Source organism: Fundulus heteroclitus, chromosome 9 (assembly GCF_011125445.2).
Source record: "Fundulus heteroclitus isolate FHET01 chromosome 9, MU-UCD_Fhet_4.1, whole genome shotgun sequence".
NCBI classification, from domain to species: domain Eukaryota; kingdom Metazoa; phylum Chordata; class Actinopteri; order Cyprinodontiformes; family Fundulidae; genus Fundulus; species Fundulus heteroclitus.
Window position 1 is genome coordinate 1873918 of NC_046369.1, and position 19886 is coordinate 1893803.

At 39.1% G+C, this 19886-nt stretch overlaps 2 protein-coding genes across 3 annotated transcripts; one reads left to right on the forward strand and one right to left on the reverse strand.

The window, feature by feature from the left end:
• The first annotated feature begins 281 nt into the window (after positions 1–281).
• On the forward strand, positions 282–11463 carry LOC105940189 (interferon-induced protein with tetratricopeptide repeats 1B). 2 transcript variants are annotated; one of them, XM_036140806.1, is made up of 2 exons: positions 282–478; positions 10035–11463. In XM_036140806.1, the coding sequence occupies exons 1-2, from the start codon at positions 474–476 to the stop codon at positions 11332–11334; spliced, it is 1305 nt and encodes a 434-aa protein (XP_035996699.1). In that variant the 5' UTR covers positions 282–473; the 3' UTR covers positions 11335–11463. The 2 variants fall into 2 exon arrangements, with proteins under 2 accessions (XP_035996699.1, XP_035996698.1); XM_036140805.1 differs by lacking the exon at positions 282–478 and adding an exon at positions 8662–8682.
• A 2119-nt stretch (positions 11464–13582) lies between these two features.
• gpx7 (glutathione peroxidase 7) lies at positions 13583–15998 on the reverse strand. Its single transcript, XM_012882670.3, has 3 exons — positions 15765–15998; positions 14093–14354; positions 13583–14000 (listed from the first exon to the last, which is right to left on the reverse strand). The coding sequence occupies exons 1-3, from the start codon at positions 15918–15920 to the stop codon at positions 13837–13839; spliced, it is 582 nt and encodes a 193-aa protein (XP_012738124.2). The 5' UTR covers positions 15921–15998; the 3' UTR covers positions 13583–13836.
• Between the last annotated feature and the right edge of the window lie 3888 nt (positions 15999–19886).

The window sequence follows — 19886 nt, forward strand, 5'->3', positions numbered from 1 at the left end:
ATTTTAAATATTTTTATTCTTTAGGAGAATAAATTCAGGAGAATGAAGCTAAAGGGATACGAAAATAAACTTGTAATATTACCAAAAAAATACTACGAATACAAAGTATATTCAGAGATTAAAGTCCCTCTGATACTGTTTAAGTGACTGAGTAACTGCAGATTTGCCACATTTAAGATGGCGGACGCTCTGACGCATCGCAGCATAGGCAGAACCCGCCCAATGACGCGTCTACTCTTATATTATGTCTATGGTTAGTAGTGTTTCAAATGGAACACTTATGTTAAAACACTTACCGGAAATGACGGCATGACGTGACGAACGCAACACACGTGCCCGCAAATTTTTTAGACCGCCAAAAATATATGCCGACGTTTTTTTTTTAATAAAAACAACAATGGTTTACGTTCACAGCATGTTGAAATTACATCGCCTCCGACGTTAACGCAGGATCCTCCAAATATTGGCTGAACATGAGGTATATTTGTGTATTTTACAAACACCTATCATGCACAAATTGCAGTGCAGCAGTAGGCTACACCAGTTAATCAATTACCTTTTCATAACAGTCAGGAGGAGCAGTTCCTTGCATTAAGTTGATGAATTACTAAATGTACACAGCAGGTTCACAGACGTTTTACCATTTCATGTCACAATTACTAAATGTTTTTTTCACTGCCTATATAAATGTTATGCAGGACAGTGACAGTAAGCTGCTAGTTATTATTTTACCATCAGTAGGCTACTTCAGTGTGCTTCAAGTGGATAAACAAAAAAAAGCTCTATCAATATAAGACTTCACAAATATGTATGAATTTGTGCTCAAAATGTTGTGTTATCTTTACACTAACATACACCAAGCAATAGGCAACAGAATAGTGTGCTTCTGTGCTTTTTTGTTTCTCTTGTTGTGTCTCTGTTCTGTCTTCTGTAACCCCAGTCGGTCGAGGCAGATGACCGTTCATACTGAGCCCGGTTCTGCCGGAGGTTTTCCTTCCCGTTAATGGGGAGTTTTTCTTCCCACTGTCGCTTCATGCTTGCTCAGTATGAGGGATTGCAACAAAGCCATGTACAATGCAGATGACTCTTCCTGTGGCTCTACGCTTCTCCAGGAGTGAATGCTGCTTGTCGGGACTTTGATGTAATCAACTGGACTTCCTGTTTGCGGTAAGGCGTATTCTGTCACTTCCTGTTGTTGCTGTGTGAACGACGGAGCTTTGCTCCAGGCTCTCTCGCTTTTTATCTTTAAACCTCTTTGCTGTAACATCTGTTTCCAAACATAAGCACTTTTAAAACATTGTCTGTGGCTGCTCATCACGTTTGGGAACTCCTCGTGTTTCACACGGTTTGTTCTTTGGCGTGATAATAGGGCGTTAGCCTAGCTTTAGCCTAGCGTTAGCCTAGCGCTAGCCAAGCCTTAGCCTCATAATGGCTTCTCCGTCCCTGACTAAGTCTCCTATCTGCTGCTCTCTGTGTCAGATGTTCAGTTATTCCTCTGCCTCCTTTAGTGATGATGGTACATGTAATAAATGTAGTGTTTTTGTAGCTTTGGAGGCGAGGGTGTCAGAATTGGAGACCCGGCTCCGTGCTGTTGAAAAACCAGCTGATAGCCGCTCTTTTGCTAGCGCGGAGCCGCATAGAGTAACTTCACGTAGCGAACCTAAAGCAGTAGCACCCGAGCAGCCTGGTAACCAGGCTGGCTGGGTGACAGTTCGTAGGAAGCATAGCTCTAGATTACAGACCCCAGATCACCACCAACCCATCTGCGTTTCTAATAAATTTTCCCCTCTGAGCGACAATCTCGCCGAGGAGCCGACCTTAATTATTGGCAGCTCCATAATGAGAAATGTGGCACTAAAGAAACCAGGGACCATAGTTAAATGCCTACCAGGGGCCAGAACAGGCGACATAGAATCCTACCTAAAACTACTGGCTAAGGATAAGCGTAAATACCGCAAAATTGTTATTCACGCTGGCAGTAATGACACCCGGTCACGCCGATCAGAGGTCACCAAAGTTGGTGTTGCTTCGGTTTGTGAGTTTGCTAAAACTATGTCGGACTCCGTAATTTTCTCTGGTCCCCTGCCTGATTTGACCAGTGATGACATGTTTAGCCGCATGTCATCATTCAACCGCTGGTTGTCTAGGTGGTGTCCAGAAAACGACGTGGGCTACATTGATAACTGGAGAACTTTCTGGGGAAAACCTGGTCTGATCCGGAGAGACGGCATCCATCCTACTTTGGATGGTGCAGCTCTTCTTTCTAGGAATCTGGCCGGATTTATTAGTTCTCCTAAATGCTGACAACCCAGGGTCCAGACCAGGAAGCAGAGCCGTAGTTTAACACACCTCTCTGCAGCTTCTGTACTGTTACCCACCCATTATCCTATTGAGACGGTGTCTTTCCCACGGCCAAAACTTAACAGATCAAAAACTGATCTAAAAGGAACAAATCATAAAAACCTAATAAAAATCAATATGGTTCACCTTGAACCTAAAAATAAAATAATAAAATGTGGTCTATTAAATATAAGGTCTCTCCCTCCAAAGACTTTGTTAGTTAATGAATTAATTTCTGATAATCAGATTGATTTGTTTTGTCTCACAGAAACCTGGCTACAAGAGGACTACGTTAGTATAAAAGAGTCAACCCCCTCCAGTTATTCAAATTTCCACATTCCCAGATCTGTGGGAAGAGGAGGAGGAGTGGCAACTATCTTTCAGTCTGATTTATTAATTAGTCCCAGGCCAACTAATAATTACAGTTCTTTTGAACATTTAACCCTCAGTTTCCCTCATCCAAACTGCAAAGCAATAAAACCTCTTCTGTTTGTTGTTTTGTATCGTCCACCAGGCCCTTACACTCAGTTTTTGGATGAGTTGTCAGATTTCTTATCTGATTTGGTGTTAAATACTGATAAGGTTATTATAGTGGGTGATTTTAACATCCATGTTGACACTGAATGTGATAACCTTAGTGTAGCCTTTAAAACTATCCTAGATTCAATTGGTTTTGCTCAAAATGTGCATGAACCGACGCACTCTCGGCTCCATACTTTAGACCTTATACTGACATATGGCATTGATTGTGAAGAATTAACAGTATTTCCTCACAACCCTGTCCTGTCTGATCATTTTTTAATAACATTTGAGTTTAATCTAACTGAATTCTCCACCCCCAAAAGAGGGTTCCATTATAGTAGATTTTTATCGGATAATGCTGTATCAAAACTTAAAGAGTCTGTCCCCTTCTTAATATCCTCAGTATTGCAGAAATGCCCTGTAGATGGCAGCATTGCTGTTTCTTCCCATTCACAAATCGATACCTTTGCTAACAATGTGACTTCCTCATTGCGTTCTGCATTAGACAATGTAGCTCCCTTGAAAAAGAAGGTGATTATTCACAGGAAGCTGGCTCCCTGGTTTAATTCAGAGCTGCGTTCCTTGAAGCGCAATGTTAGGAAATTGGAGAGAAAATGGCGCTCTACACACCAAGAGGAATCCTACTTAATCTGGAGGGACAGACTATTGTTGTATAACAAGACCCTTCGCAGAGTTAGAGCAGCATATTTTTCATCATTAATTGAAGAGAATAAAAATAATCCTAGATTTCTCTTTAGTACAGTTGCCAAACTTACCCAGAGCCACAGCTCTGTTGATCCATCCATTCCCTTAGCTCTTAGTAGTAATGATTTTATGGGATTCTTCATAAATAAAATTGATGCCATTAAAAATAAAATAATTGGCATCCTCCCAAACATGATTACCTCGTCCTCAGTAAGTGAGGCAGCATTGGAGGAATCTTTAGAATCTGCGCAGTGTTTGAACTGTTTAGAAGCAGTAGAGCTTTCTGAGCTATCTAAAATTTTAGCTTCATCTAAACCTTCTACCTGTATGTTAGACCCAATCCCAACCAAGTTGTTAAGGACATATTCCCCTTGATCAGTGGCACTATTTTAGACATGATTAATCTATCCTTAGTATGTACCACAGGTTTTGAAAGTAGCTGTTATTAAACCTTTACTTAAGAAACCTTCTCTTGATCAAGATGAGTTAGTAAATTACAGACCTATATGTAATCTTCTTTTCTTATCTAAAATTCTTGAGAAAGTAGTTGCTAATCAACTTTGTGAACATTTACAAAGTAATGACCTACTTGAGGAGTTTCAGTCAGGCTTCAGAGCTCATCATAGCACTGAAACAGCTCTGGTGAAGGTCACTAATGATATTCTCATGGCCTCAGATAATGGACTTGTGTCTATACTTGTCCTGTTAGATCTCAGTGCTGCGTTTGATACAGTTGATCACAATATTCTCCTACAAAGACTTGAACATACTGTAGGGATTAAGGGGAAAGCATTAGGCTGGTTTAAATCTTATCTGTCAGACAGATTCCAATTTGTTCATGTTAATAATAAATCTTCCTCAAACTCTAGGGTCACCTGTGGAGTACCACAGGGTTCAGTCCTTGGACCAATTCTCTTTACTATATATATGCTTCCGATAGGCAAAATTATCAGACAGCATGGGATTAATTTCCACTGTTATGCTGATGATACTCAGCTATATTTATCCATAAATCCTGATGAATCCAATCAATTACTTCGACTGCAGTCATGTCTTGATGACATCAAAAGCTGGATGACTTTAAATTTCCTGCATCTAAATTCTGACAAGACCGAAGTTTTAATCTTTGGGCCAGAGTCCTCAAAAAATAAACTTCTTAACCAATCACTTAATCTGGGTGGCATTAAACTGGCCTCTGGTAATAAAGTTAAAAATCTTGGTGTTATTTTTGACCAAGACATGTCATTTAAATCCCATATTAAACAGGTTTCCAGAGTTTCCTTTTTTCACCTCCGGAATATCGCCAAAATTAGAAACATTCTGTCCAGGAGTGATGCTGAAAAACTGTTCCATGCATTTGTTACTTCAAGGCTGGACTATTGTAATTCTTTACTATCAGGAATTCCACAAAATGCAGTTCAAAGCCTTCAGCTGATCCAAAATGCTGCAGCAAGAGTTCTGATGAAAATCAACAAGAGGGATCATATTTCTCCAATTTTAGCTTCCCTTCATTGGCTTCCTGTTAAATCAAGAATAGAATTTAAAATTCTTCTTCTAACGTATAAAGCCCTTCATAATCAAGCTCCATCATATATCAGAGCTCTGATTACCCCGTATGTTCCTAACAGAGCACTTCGCTCTCAGACCGCAGGTCTGCTGGTGGTTCCTAGAGTCTCTAAAAGTAGAATGGGAGGCAGATCCTTTAGCTATCAGGCTCCTCTCCTGTGGAACCAACTCCCAGTTTTGGTCCGTGAGGCTGACACCCTGTCTACTTTTAAGACTAGGCTTAAAACTTTTCTTTTTGACAAAAATTATAACTAGTGACTCATGTTACTCTCAGCTACCTTTATAGTTTTACTGCTATAGGCTTAGGTTACTGGAGTATATCAGGATCTAATTTTCTCACTATATTGAGTTCTACTGTTCTTCAAATATGCATTATGTGTTGTCATTTCTGCTTTAACTTTCTGTTCTCTCTCTTTTCTCTTCATAGTAGGTACACCTGGTCTGGCGTTCTGTTAACTGTGACATCATCCAGAGAAGACGGCTCACCCGCTACTACCATCTAATGTAGAACAGATTACTAGATCAATGTGTGCTTCTGTGCTTTTTTGTTTCTCTTGTTGTGTCTCTGTTCTGTCTTCTGTAACCCCAGTCGGTCGAGGCAGATGACCGTTCATACTGAGCCCGGTTCTGCCGGAGGTTTTTTTTCCCGTTAATGGGTGGTTTTTCTTCCCACTGTCGCTTCATGCTTGCTCAGTATGAGGGATTGCAGCAAAGCCATGTACAATGCAGATGACTCTTCCTGTGGCTCTACGGTTCCCCAGGAGTGAATGCTGCTTGTCGGGACTTTGATGCAATCAACTGGTTTCCTTATATAGGACATTTTTGACCAATCTGTATAATCTGACCCAATCTGTATAATATGATTGAACTTGACTTTGTAAAGTGCCTTGAGATGACATGTTTCATGATTTGGCGCTATATAAATAAAATTGAATTGAATTGAATTGAATTGAAATGATTATATCAGCTTCTGTCAGTGAGGGACATGTAAGTGATGCATTAGACGAGAGTATAATGCCTCGTATTACCACCATTACTTACATTTATATGATTGCGGTGTCGCAGCTCCGGCTGTCTCGGCTGAATTGTCCGCCATTATTTTCAAAATGGGAACATCCTCCCGACGTCCTTAGCCCCTCCCTTTCCGCTTTGTAGTCAAGATGGCGTCCGTTTAGTGCAAGTAGGGTCCATCGTTACACACTGCATTTTGTGACCGTTTTTAGGGGGTCATCCGGGTACTTTCAGTGCACTGACTTTTTGTGTTATCTACACTACCTACTTAAAACCACTGAGCTATATAATACACTGGAGTGCTAATCACCGTCTGTTTGAACGAGTCGCTTTGAAGCCACCAGCCGCCATATTGGTACTCCCTATTTCCCATAGACATAATATAATAGTAGACGCGTCATTGGGCGGGTTCTGCCTATGCTGCGATGCGTCAGAGCGTCCGCCATCTTAAATGTGGCAAATCTGCAGTTACTCAGTCACTTAAACAGTATCAGAGGGACTTTAATCTCTGAATATACTTTGTATTCGTAGTATTTTTTGTAATATTACAAGTTTATTTTCGTATCCCTTTAGCTTCATTCTCCTGAATTTATTCTCTTAAAGAATAAAAATATTTAACATAATCTAACCTGGCCCTGTTACTCCAGGAGTGAAATAATTCTGCAAACTGAATATTCTGGAAATGTTCCCCCTTAATTCTCATAATATGATGTTTTTATCATAACATTATCACTTTTGTGTTTGTTTGTTTATTTTTACTTTATTGACCTAGGACTTTTTTTCCTCATATTATTAATTTTACCTCTTTAATACTCACCCAAAAAGTCTGTTCCTAAAGGTTCACATGTGACGCGGTTTTATGAAATAATGAAGACCACAATGTTTAGATTTAACAAATTGATCCTTATATTTATAACACATACACACAAATATATATATATATATATATATATATATATATATATATATATATATATATATATATGTGTGTGTGTGTGTGTGTGTGTGTGTGTGTGTATTTATTGCAGCACAGGAATGAGGCATCTTCTCTGATCCACGTTCACAATAACAGAACTCAACTTTTTTCTGCCACATACAATATGGCGGTGACGTTGACGTGCGAACCTGCGCCCTATGACGCGTCTACGTATATATGTCTGTGCTATTTCCCCCCAGTAACCAGGGAATATGTGCGCTACAGCATCGAATAACGAGGATTTCCTCATGTTCAGGGGGGGCTAAAAACTTTTTAAATGTCAAATACCATATACTTTTATTATGTTCTAAAACTATCAAGTACTGAGAAAGTCATGTGCTGAAATATTTTGCATTTTATTCATTGAAATATATATGTTTAACATTTATAAATATATAAATAACAATATACAAAAACATATATTTACATATGTGTATACATATATATACATACACACATACTTATATACACATATATATATATATATATATATATATATATATATATATATATATATATATATATTTAATATGAATAATGTGTAAAATATTTCAGCACCTAATTTCCTAGTAGTTGATAGTGTTAGTACATCCACTAACTGTAGAATTACCTGTGAAACGCCAGAAATCTGCCTGTTATTGCAAGCAAATCCTATGGGATTCTGTGAGAGTAGGGAGAAGCAAGATGGCGGCCAGTGACTTCAGTTTTTCGGCAAAATCAGCACTCCAGTGTATTATATAGCTCAGTGCTTAAAACTAAGTGGTCGAAGTGTAGAAGTAGGCGGAATGAGACAGACACCCAGGGTTTTCTGGATGTTTCTGCTGGTATAAAGGGAGCTCACCCAATCTGGCAACACTGCTGAAGCTTGTGCACTGTAAAGTTTTTTTTTTTAAATATATAGATTTGCTATTTATATTCACTAATCTTCTGAACTGAACAATAATACAATTGTTTGATAATTGGATTTTTGACTATAGGCCTACTGAACATGAATGGACTTGAATTAGAATGACTGCATCAGTTTATTACGGGGAAGGAGATGACTGTAAATAATACATTTGTGGTGTTCCTTTTATCAACAGTGTCTTTTTTATTGTGGTGCTAGGTAGATTAACTCAATTGAAAAGAACATCTTGCTGCGGGGATTTGTATTTTTGTTTAAATAAAAGTGAGAGCAGGGACTATGTGGTTTTGAGCTGACATACAAAGAAGACTTTGACTGCAGCGTGTCAGCTCTGCTTGAACTTTATCCTTCCAGATCACAATGACTCAATACATCCGATCCCACCTCGTTCCAAGAGAAAAAGTGTAGGTCAGCTTTCATTCTCAGCAACAGGATGAAAAGCAGCTGATTACCGCCGTGTCTTTGGACCGACTCGTCAGCGAGTCCCATGTTGCTGTTTCTGATTAATTAGGAACTGATAGTCCACGTCTGAGCCAGTGATTGGATTATTTACAGCATGGCAGGAGTTGAACATTACTGATTTTTATGGTGCCGCACCTAAACAAGCAGAACAGAAAGCTGAGCTGATTTAGAGTCTGGACAACAGCTGCAGGATGAGGTTTGTTGTTTCTATTTTCTTACTTAACCCCATTCAGATTTAGTTTATTCCTTTTTATTAATTTCCCCTTTAAAGATTTCTCTTCTCCTCTTTATTCATGTATCCTTCTGCTACTTTTCAGCCTCTTTTTCTTACATTCTTTTTTCTCTTACCCCTGTTCTTCCCTTCTCTCCTTTAGATAGCATTTTTTATTTGTTCTGTAACCAGTGTTGTATAAAGTACTGAAATCTCAGAGTCAAGTAAAAGTATAGGTACCTCTCCAAAATATGACTTTGGTAAAAGTCCAAGTCACTGACTGAAATGTTACTTGAGTTAAAGTCTTAAAGTATCTGAAATGTATTGTACTTAAGTGTGACAATTACTGTAAAAATAGATGTACTCAAGTAAGATAATGAAAAGTATAAGTAAAAAGTAAAACAAAGCAAATGCAATTTGAATGACATTTTTTACATTTTGGTAAACTTTGAAAGTCAAATTCACTTAAAATAATATAAACAACCAAGTGCAGGAGGCAAGGCAAGGCAAGGCAAATTTATTTATATAGCACAATTCAGTACAAAGACAATGCAAAGTGCTTTACATGATTAAAATATAGCAAAATAAAACAGAATAAAAGCAAGTAGGAATAAAATATAGACAGAAAATAGAACAAAAAAGTGGTGATTCAGTTAACTAGGACAGTTGAAGGCAATTTTAAACAAATGTGTTTTTAATCTTGATTTAAAAGAACTCAGGCTTTCCGCACTTTTACAGTTTTCTGGAAGTTTGTTTCAGATAATTGGAGCATAGGAACTAAATGCTGCTTCTCCATGTTTGGTTCTGGTTCTGGTTCTGGTTCTGCAGAGCAGGCTGGAGTCAGAAGACCTGAGTGGTCTGGATGGTTTATAACAAGTCTGTGATGTATTTAGGAGCTAAGCCATTTAAGGATTTATAGACTAACAGAAGTATTTTAAAGTCTATTCTCTGAGATACAGGGAGCCAGTGTAAGGACTTTAGAACTGGTGTTATGTGCTCTACTTTCTTAGTCATTTAGACCAAGTTTAGACAGAAAATACAACCTTTTTGTAAGCTTTCAGTTTTTCTTCTTCAAGTAAAGTCAGTGGTATACAAATTGCGTGCGTCTCTCTCTCTCTTTGCAACGAGTAACTAAACCAAACATTGAAAATGTATCGGAGTAAAAGTATGCAATTAAGTTCGAAAATATAATGAAGTAAAAGTGAAAGTTATCAAAAAAAAGTATACTCGAGGAAAGTGTAAAGTACTCCAAAATATACTTAAGTACAATAGTGAAGTATTTATACTTTGTTACTATACACCACTGTCTGTATGTAACCCTCTTCTTACCCTTTCAGCGCTTTTCGGAGCCCCTCAGACCTGGAATCCAGACTGGTGTCCTTGGAGTGTCACTTCACGTGGGATTTGGACGTCGGCAGGTCCGACCTCCTCTGTCTCCGGGACGCGCTGGAGGACATAGGCTCAGAGGAGGGATACTGCTGGCTGGGTCACATCTACAACCTGCAGGGCTTCATTCACCACCAGCTGGGCCTCGTGGAGCAGGCCCGGGCTTTCCTCTGCAGGGCTGCGGAGGCTTTCCGGCAGCTGAGGAACACCGTCTCAGACGAGGGCCCCTGGCTGGTGGTGAATTACGGAAACATGGCCTGGCTGCACCACCAGACGGGCGAGCGAGCGCAGACTCGAGAATACCTGCTGAAGGTCGAGGCGCTGACGGCTGAGTACCCGTCTCCATCTCTGGACGACCCGCATCCGGAGATCTGCGCTGAGAAGGCCTGGACTCTGATGAAGCTCGGCGGAAACGAGAAGCTTCTGGCGGCAGAGCTCTTCCAGAGAGCCATCAGGATGCAGCCAGACGTGGTGGAGTGGCAAAGCAGCCGCGTGCTAGCCTTGGTGAAGGCCTTCATGCACCGCAAAGAAACCCTGGACGCTGATATTTTGGAGAAGGTGAAAATCGCCAAAGAACACGACCCAGAGAACTTGTACCTCGCTGCTCTCTACCTGGAAGCGCAAGCCCAGAAAGGAGCGAGAATTCATAACGAAGCACAGAAACTGGCCCGGAGAGTGTTGAGAAAGCCGGTCAGCAGCTACAGCGGCATGAAACCTTTTCTAAGGCTCTACCGGACCTACGTATCCATGGACGAAGCTCTGGATCTGGCAGAAGAGGCTTTGGAGAGACACCCCGACGCACGGTACATAAAGAGATGCGCCGCAATCTGCTACAAAAGGAAAGTCTTCTCCCAGAGCAACGATCACCTGGAGCGCAGCACCATCGAGAGAGCCATCGGTCTTCACAAGGAGACCATTGCTCTCTACCCTCACTCGTCACTTAAAATGCAGATATCTCTGGCGAACATCTACGCAAAGTCGGAGCGGCGGGCTGAAGCCGAGGAGCTGTTTGAGGAGCTGCTGAGGAGCGACCTGGATGCCGGAGAGGAGCAGATGGTCTGCAGCTTCTACGCCAAGTATCTGCAGCACAGTGAGAAGGAGAGCAACAAGTGCATCACGTATTACATGAGGGCAGCGGTGGTACCGCACCAGAGCTTCTACCGGGAGGACAGCATCCGGCGGCTGGAGAAGATCGGCGAGGAGAAACGATATAGCGATATAGAAGACTTTCTGGTTCATTTGTCACTCTGAGAGCCCGCGGCAAAGACAATCCGCTGTGGATAAATGTGTTTGAACACTGGAGACCTGGTCTGTGCACTGACTTCAGCAGCTTTGAGAAGGTTTAGACCAGGGGTGTCAAACTCATTTTGGTTTAGGGGCCGCATTCAACTTAATCTGATCTCAAGAGGGCCACACGAGTTAACTCACTGCAAGATTAAATAATAGTGAACTTGTTGTTGATTTTTATGTTAAATGAATTTCACTTTTACACAATAGATTATTATGAATAACCTCAGCGTTTTTAAGAAAAGTATGTGCAATTTCAACAATACTTTTACTCAGTTAAACATTTACTTGTGCATTATGCATAAGAACTGATCACAGTGATTATACAATGTTGAAAAACATTTATTCACATTTTTTGGAACTTAAAAACACTGTCCTGCATGACAAAATACATCAAACAGATAAAAATTAAGGAATGATTTAAAATAAATTTTCCACATCTGAAGCTCAGTGCTACCATCTGCTGATTAAAACACAGCGCCCCTTGTGGACAATATAGGAACTGCAGATTTTCAGTTAAACAAAGTACATGTTTTTTTCAATAATAGTTTTATCATTCTCTTCCTTTTATCTCCTCTTTCTTTCACCTTTTCTTTTTATCTTGTTGTTCTTCCTTTCCTCTCCTACTTTCCCATTGTAGTGTCCATATCATTTGAGATATTCCCCGCATGAATCATAATAAAACTATTCACATTCATAAATCAAGCGGAGCACTATGGCAAAGCAGTACTGCTCCACTTGTGAAAGTCAAATCTGATGAGCTCTTTTTGGCATTAAGACAACAATTCGTATTGCCACATTGCCAGACAGGACACTGCAAAAAAAAAAAAAAAAAAAAAAATTCTTTAATAATGATAATGCATTTATCCAGCGGGCCGGACTAAATTGTTCGGCGGGCTGTAACCGGCCCGTGGGCCGTATGTTTGACACCCCTGGTTTAGGCTCTTAATGAGGGACAAGCTTGGAAAATACACACGAGAAATGATGGACTGTTTTTAGCTGATAGGGAGAGATCACTCCACTTATTAGTTCTTATACTTATTCTCGCTTCAGATTTACCACATTAACTCAGTTTACAGTCAGTTTAAGTAACCCAGAAGTTGTTACTGTTTTTGTTTTAGTTAAAAAGGCACATTTAAACATTTTAGGCAAATGTGGAGAGACCATTTTTTTAATTACACACTAAAGACCTCCGTTTTGTAGGATTCTTACGGCATGGAAATCACCAGAATGTGCTCATTAAAACATTATTTAGTCTTTCAGACCAAGAGCAACACTGCCTGTTATGATCCTAGATCATTTAATCAAAATGCATTTCAGTAAAAATTATTCATTAAGTAATCAGCAATTTAAAAAAAAATCCACATGGCGTGGTGAATTCTTACTCTAGCCACCAGAGGTCGCTGGTGTTCGGTCTATTTCTTCACTATAAACTGTTTTTATGAGCCAAAAGCATAAAAATAGAGAAATGTTACTTTTCAACAGCAATAAAATAAAAGTTAAAATTTATTCCAAAGATTTACTGATTTACCTGGTTTATTAAGTTATGCATCTTTCATAACCATGTATTTAACAGAAAATAAATGAGTAATAATGACTTATTGTCACCATATTTGTATTCAACATGCAAGCCTTTAATAGCGTTGGTCAATAAAAGGTCTTAGGACTAAATTAACATTCTGCATCCCTTCATGCTTTGTGTTTTTTTTTTTAAATCCATCTTCCTTATAACTGCTTATAATGGAGGACAAAAGCTCAATATTAAAATATAACCTGTAAGTCAAACGCAACAATGCCTGTTATTATCCAAGATCGTTTAATTAAAAAGCCTTTCAGTAAAAATTATTGAGATTGAGGAAGTAATCAGCAGTTAGAAAAAATAAGAAATCCACATGACGTGGTGAATTCTTACTCCATCCAGCAGAGGTCGCTGGTGTTCGGTCCGTTTCTTCACTATAAACAACTGGCATGTTTTTATGAACCAAAACCACAAAAATGCAGAAAAAAAGTTGCAAAAATGTTACTTTTAATATATTTTATATTTTAATATTAAATATAACCTGTAAATCAGCAGTAGATATTATATATTTAAAGCATTGCAGGGTAAGAAATATCTTGAAAATACGAGAGTAGACAGTAGAGAATGTCTTTGGCTCCAAAGGGATCAATAAACAGTTTATGATTCAGAGTATAAAAAAAACTGACTAGAAAGTGAAAGTCACAGTAAAAAGTTTATTCCATAAATCAGAATAGATAAAAAAGAACACACACACAGAGCCCCCGGTTAAAAAAAAAAGAAGAGCTCTTTGGTTTAAAACGTTAAATTGTTCCTAAAAAGAAAACCTGACATCCGATTTAACAACAGCATGAGTGGCGTTTGATCAGTGCGCTCAGAAAGTAGCGGGAGCTGCTTGTGTCAGGATAGAAAGGCAACAAATGGGTTCAGTTTGTGGAGAAGACGGCGACTCAAAGCTCCTCCTTCTTCTTCAGGATTATCTGCCGCACCATCTCAGCGATCTTCGGCCGGATCTCCATGACGGACACTTTGGGGCCCCAGGCGTCCACCACTTTACCGTTAACGTCCACCAGGTACTTCCAGAAGTTCCAGTCGGGCTCTTTTCCAGACACCTCTGCAAAGAACAAGACAGGAACCGTTCTCAACCTTTACATTTAAAAAAAATTTAAATAAACGGAGCCGGAGACGTTTGCACGCCCGACTCACCGGCCAGGTGTTTGTAGACGTTGTTGGCTCCGGTTCCAACCACGGCGATTTTGCTGAACAGCGGGAAGGAGACGCCGTAGACCCGACGCACATAGCTGTCGATCTCCTTGTCGCTGCCGGGCTCCTGCTGGCCGAACTGGTTGCAGGGGAAGGCGAGGACGTTGAAGTGAGACGGGCCGAAGTCCCGCTGCAGCTGCTGCAGGTCCCTGTAGTGTTCGTCGGTGAAGCCGCACTCGCTGGCGACGTTCACCACCAGCGACACCTGGGAGCGCAGGAACGCTGCGTCAGTGATGAGCGAGTTTCTATTTGCAGGGCGGATGGCTGCAAAATACCATCTTATTCTTATTTAGTTAGTTTTTGTTTTGTCTTCAAGAATAAGGTGTTTGGGTTTGAATTAACCAAGATGGGAGCTCAGGGAAAATCATTCCTCAATCTTAATGCTTAACCTCTTTATCTGCTCCTAATAGGGCTGGACGATATAGGGAAAAAAAGCGTATTGATAAATTAGAAATCATATTGATCTATATCAAGAATTATCAACAAAGCAGTGCATATATTTTAAGTGCAGCTCTGGCCATTTTATGCTGCTCCTTAGCAACCTATTTTTAGATACAGACACAAACGCTGAATTCAAACTCAACCCTTTATTCAACCAACTTTTTACCAAAACTACAAGTTTTTATCTAAAAAAAAATGAAAAAGAACGTGTGTTCTCTGAACTCTTTCAAGGGGGCGGAGCTTGGTTCCTGGGCCTGGTTGTGATTGGTTGGGAGAATGTAATGACTGTAATATTAACCTATAACTTAAATGCAAAAGGAAGGAAAACTGTTTTCCTATTGAACTTTTTACTGACCCTTTTTTCTATCATCTATATACGTTTATCGATCGATTATATATTGTTAATAAATTATCGTCCAGCCCTATCACAGCTGCAGGCAGACAAATAAAAAAAGTTATGTGGAGGTCTGAAGATACTGACTACTAAAACCTACTCTTAACAACCCCACAAAAGAACAGATTCCTTTAAAATGTTTTTTTTTTCCAGACAGGGTTCTGAAGATTTATATTAAATTTAAATTGAAAATAAATTATAATTCAAGCAGCAGCAAAAACAGAACCCAAGTGTTTGAACACCGCATTAGACGTCATTTTTCACAGGAAAAGACGCAAAGAATCCCGTTTTCACAGGTTAGTCTGCAACAACCCTCACGCAAAAACTTTACTTTTTGATTATTAAACCCAATATAAAAGTTAACGAAATATTTTTTGCGATATATTTAATTATCTCCACAGTTTTCAAAGTGACGAGTTCAGCTGCATTTTGTCACCAAAAATCACAACAGCAATACATAAAAAGCTTAAAGTTTAAATCATGCACAGTGACCACGTGGCACCGGGCAGGTGTTAGTTGGGTTAAGGCGCACCTGGTGATCCGTACCTGGCAGGCATGAAATCTACGGAGCTGCTGCAGCTGCGGGGCTCTGCAGGCCTCCTGCCACGTAGGCTGCCCTGCAGACGCTGCTGCCGCCGGGACGTCCCGAGTGGGCGGCGGACCCACTGTTAGTCACATCCACGGGTTAGGACGGGAGAAACAAACATGCAGCATTCAGACATGCAGCTGGGTCAGGAGGTCCGAGCCGAGCCGAACCGAACCGGACCGGGGCGGACTCACCGAGCCGCGGTACTTCTCCAGAGAAACCAGCTTCCCTCTGCTGTTGACCACTTTAAAGGTATAAAAGTCTTTCTGTTTGCTTTCCGTCAGGCCCAATAATAACAGTAATGCTAAGAATAAAGTCCCTGACGTCACGGGGCGCGCAGCGGGGAGCATCTTCACCGGAGCGCGGAGCAGACGCGTCAAACTGCCAACCTGGTCAAGGTGCGAACGGTCAGGACGACACTTCCGGTTCCTGCCGACGCGTCTGGCGTGGCGAAAATAAAAGCTTCCACTCTTCCGAGCATTTCTTTGAAAGTATTTATCTATGGTCAGATGGAAACTGAGTCTGTCATGTAAAAAAAAAAAAAAAAAAAATAAATAAATAAATAAATAAATATATATATATATATATATATATATATATATATATATATATATATATATATATATATATATATATATATATATATATATATATATATATATATATATATATATATTAGGGCTGGGCAACGATTAAAATATTTAATCGCGATTAATCGCCCTGATTAATCGCGATTAATCGCGATTAATCGCATTGTATTTACAAACTCCAAGAATGAATTCAAAAGTAGTGTAAAGAGCACTTTTATTTTAATGTTCTGCTGCCATATGAACAAAAGTGTTGTAACATTTGTACCACTTATTTTATACTGGATATTTTCAACCCATCTATTGAATTTAGTGCACTAGTTGATCTTTTCTTCATAAGAGAACAAGCACTGCAGCCAAAATATGGCCTTTTTTGACCTGCTGTATATTAGCCAGTCCCTAAGCTTGATGTATCATGAAACTGTTGACCTTTTGGGTTTTGTGGTTTTTATTTTATTATTACAATTTAATAATAATAATAATAATAATAATAATGTTATGTTCAGTGTTTTTTCGCTAATCCACCTCTTATATATTTCAATCCTTATGTAATTTTGTCTGTGTTGTGTGCACCTGCCTGTTGCTTTAATCCTATAAATTTCCCCGTCGTGGGATAAAAAAAGGATTAGCTAATGTTATCTTATCTTAAATAACACTTTTTAATATATGTACTAGGTTCTTTCAAGGTCTTAATTACATGTTATGTGTGGGCTCCAGTAACATCCATCCATCCATCCATCCATCCACTGATCTACCTGGATGTTCCCTGGAGGACTGAAACGCCTCAGTCAGAGACGTCAGTCTGTGGGTCTGTCGGGGCAGTGAGAGAAGTTTCGTCTCCTCTCTCCGTTTCTGGGGCTCGACGTTTTCATGTTTTTTCACGTGCTTAGATAAATTTGTTGTGTTTCCACTGAAATGAACCGGCTTTTTACAAAACATACAGCTTAATTTCATTTACGGTATTAAAATAAAGCCGAACGGTGCTACTTCCTCTGTTCATGTTTTTTCGCTGCTGCGTTCTCTCTCAGCTGTTTGTGTATTAAGTTAGTGTGAGAGCTCAGTGGGCGGGCCAGGCTGAGCCTGCGTGCTGATTGGCTGGCGCCGCTGAGCCATGTACGAGAGGGGAGGGGGAGAGTGTTGCCGTGCGCGCTGCAGTCAGCGCGCCTGCTGACTGACACTGACTGAAAGCATGATGTGAGCAACATGCGTTAATGCGCGATAAAATAAATATCGCCGTTAATAGTCTAATGAATTAACGCGAAATTAACGCGTTAACTTGCCCAGCCCTAATATATATATATATATATATATATATATATATATCTATATATATATATATATATATATATATATATATATATATATATATATATATATATATATATATGAGAGAGAGAGAGAGAGAAATATATGCAGAGAAAAGATACATGCTCAATAAATATATAAGCATAAAATGACGGACTGCCACCTAAGGGCAATTTTTGTTTAAAAAAAATGTTTTATGTCAAGGTTACAGCAAACATTGCATTTACAGCGGCGATCTGAAGCTTTAATTGTAGAGTAGAAAAACTATTAAGGGGCTCAAACAAATCTTTGTTTTTTGCTTTTGATTGTGCCATCAATTATCGCCGTAATTAACAAGAAAACTAAATAAACTAAAGATCCCAGAATAAATAAATGTGTAATGATTAAGTTCATCAAGGAATGATGTGACCAGGACTAGACTGTAATGTGTGGGTTTGGCACGAAAAGAAACTGCAGAATATATATATATATATATATATATATATATATATATATATATATATATATATACGGTGCCCAGACTTTTCATTTTGCAATCATAAAGACCTATTTGCTCAGTTTGGCCTTTTATACATGAGAATTGTGACTTCTTTTAAAATTTGCACTGAATTACATGTATACATACAGCTGATTTATTATTACTGTTCCTATTTGTGTTTTGTACACAGCACTTTGTTCCATCTGTGGTTGTTGTAAAGCGCTTTAGAAATATAGATAGACAGACAGACAGACAGATAGATAGATAGATAGATAGATAGATAGATAGATAGATAGATAGAAAGAACACATTAAGTCATTAAAGCATAATTCTTTGTCTACAGTGTGCCGTTGGGACTATATTTACTATAACCACTACTTGCATTAAGTGGCAAGTGTTAGAAAACGCAGGATGCGGGGCTCTTCATAAATTAGCTCGCACCATGTAAGTTAACTTATTGTTCTGTGCTGATTTTGAAACTCTTTAGCCAACTTTCCAATTTCTATTTAATTTATCTTTAGCTGCTTTTGGCTAAAACCTGTTAATCTAACTTTCCTCTGTAACACTGTCCCTGGTTCACCCCAGTCTTCCTTCAAAAGTTATCTTGCCTTATAGCAAGAGACTGCTTTCTGCTTGTGTTAACCCCGTTGGATCGTTTTAATGTGAAAACATATTAAACCGTCGTTAAATTACCAGTACTGTCCTGCCGTACATGCCTCTTCAGTGCAGCCTGTAATTAAAATGCTGTGAATGAAACAAACCGCATTTCTTATCAAAAACAAAGCTGCACCAGCATTCTGTTGTTGTTCTACGGAGAGTTTGTGTTGAAAAGTAGCTGTTGCAGTGGTTTAGTTTCCGAGCTGTACCTAAACGCAGCGCGATACACGCCCCTCTTTATCACCACCAGCACGCCCACTATTGATGGGAATTCCGGATATTTCTTGGGATTCTATTCATTTAGCTACGCTAGAAAAAGTGATTTGGGTCTTTAGACAACATTTACCTCGATTCATCTTAAAATCTACAGCAATTAGAAAAGTTAGATCTCACCAGGCTTTTATTAATCTTGATAAAGAGCTTGTGAAAGTTTTATTTTGTTTGTGAAAGTTTGTTTTTTTTAATAAATGAAAGTAACATCTTGGCTGCTTATGCTGTTTGTCTAATTTTAACCTGGTTTAGTTGATGTTGAATAAATGTGTTCACTCCAAAAAAAGTTGGGGTTTTGAGTTTCCTACGCTAGTATTTATTTTTTCTATTAAATGTTTTAACACGTAAAACCAATATTTTCTGCCCCTTCATTACACGTTTATTTCTCCTGGGATCTTCAGTTTTTTTTTTAGTTTTCTTGTTAATTATGGCGATAATTGATGGCACAATTAATTTAAATTAGCTGTTCGATATTTATTTTTATAGGAAAACCTTTCACTGCACTTTATTTCTGGTTGGTCCAGATCCTTGTTTGGCCAGTTGACTTATTTGAGATATGAAAGTTTATGATGATCCTGACCAAACGAAATGCGGCTGAACTTCAGCAGGTACAGTGAACACTTCTCTGTGCAGCACATGATAACTAGATTGTGAATAATTACATTCTTATATAATCGTTTGGCAATATGGGAACTATGTTGCATTCCCTTCGCAGTAGGAACTTGAAAATCCCGGTCTCTGATCGGAAAATCGACGGTAATGGCCGTGATAGTTGGATTTTCCCATCAGAAAGTTGACAATTTTTTTACGGCAGATTGTGAATATGGCAGTTCCTCGCATCAACAGCAGTAAGCTTATTTTTACAACACACAGTTTTCAGAGTGCGTCTAAAATCTGTGTAACGTATTTTAGACACACTCTGAAAACAAACAATTTTGTTTTAAAGCAGAGAAATTAAAGGTTTGCATGCAAGTCCAGATTTAAAGGATGTTTATAAGAGGTACTACGAACAAAACTAC

Excerpts from the sequence above, each read along its gene's own strand:
- gpx7 (XM_012882670.3), bottom strand. The coding sequence starts at position 15,920 with ATGCTCCCCGCTGCGCGCCCCGTGACGTCAGGGACTTTATTCTTAGCA. Across the intron at positions 14,355-15,764 it reads TGGAGAAGTACCGCGGCTCG|GTGTCGCTGGTGGTGAACGT; the intron begins GTGAGTCCGCCC and ends CTGCGCTCCCAG. Across the intron at positions 14,001-14,092 it reads CGTCTACAAACACCTGGCCG|AGGTGTCTGGAAAAGAGCCC; the intron begins GTGAGTCGGGCG and ends TGTTCTTTGCAG.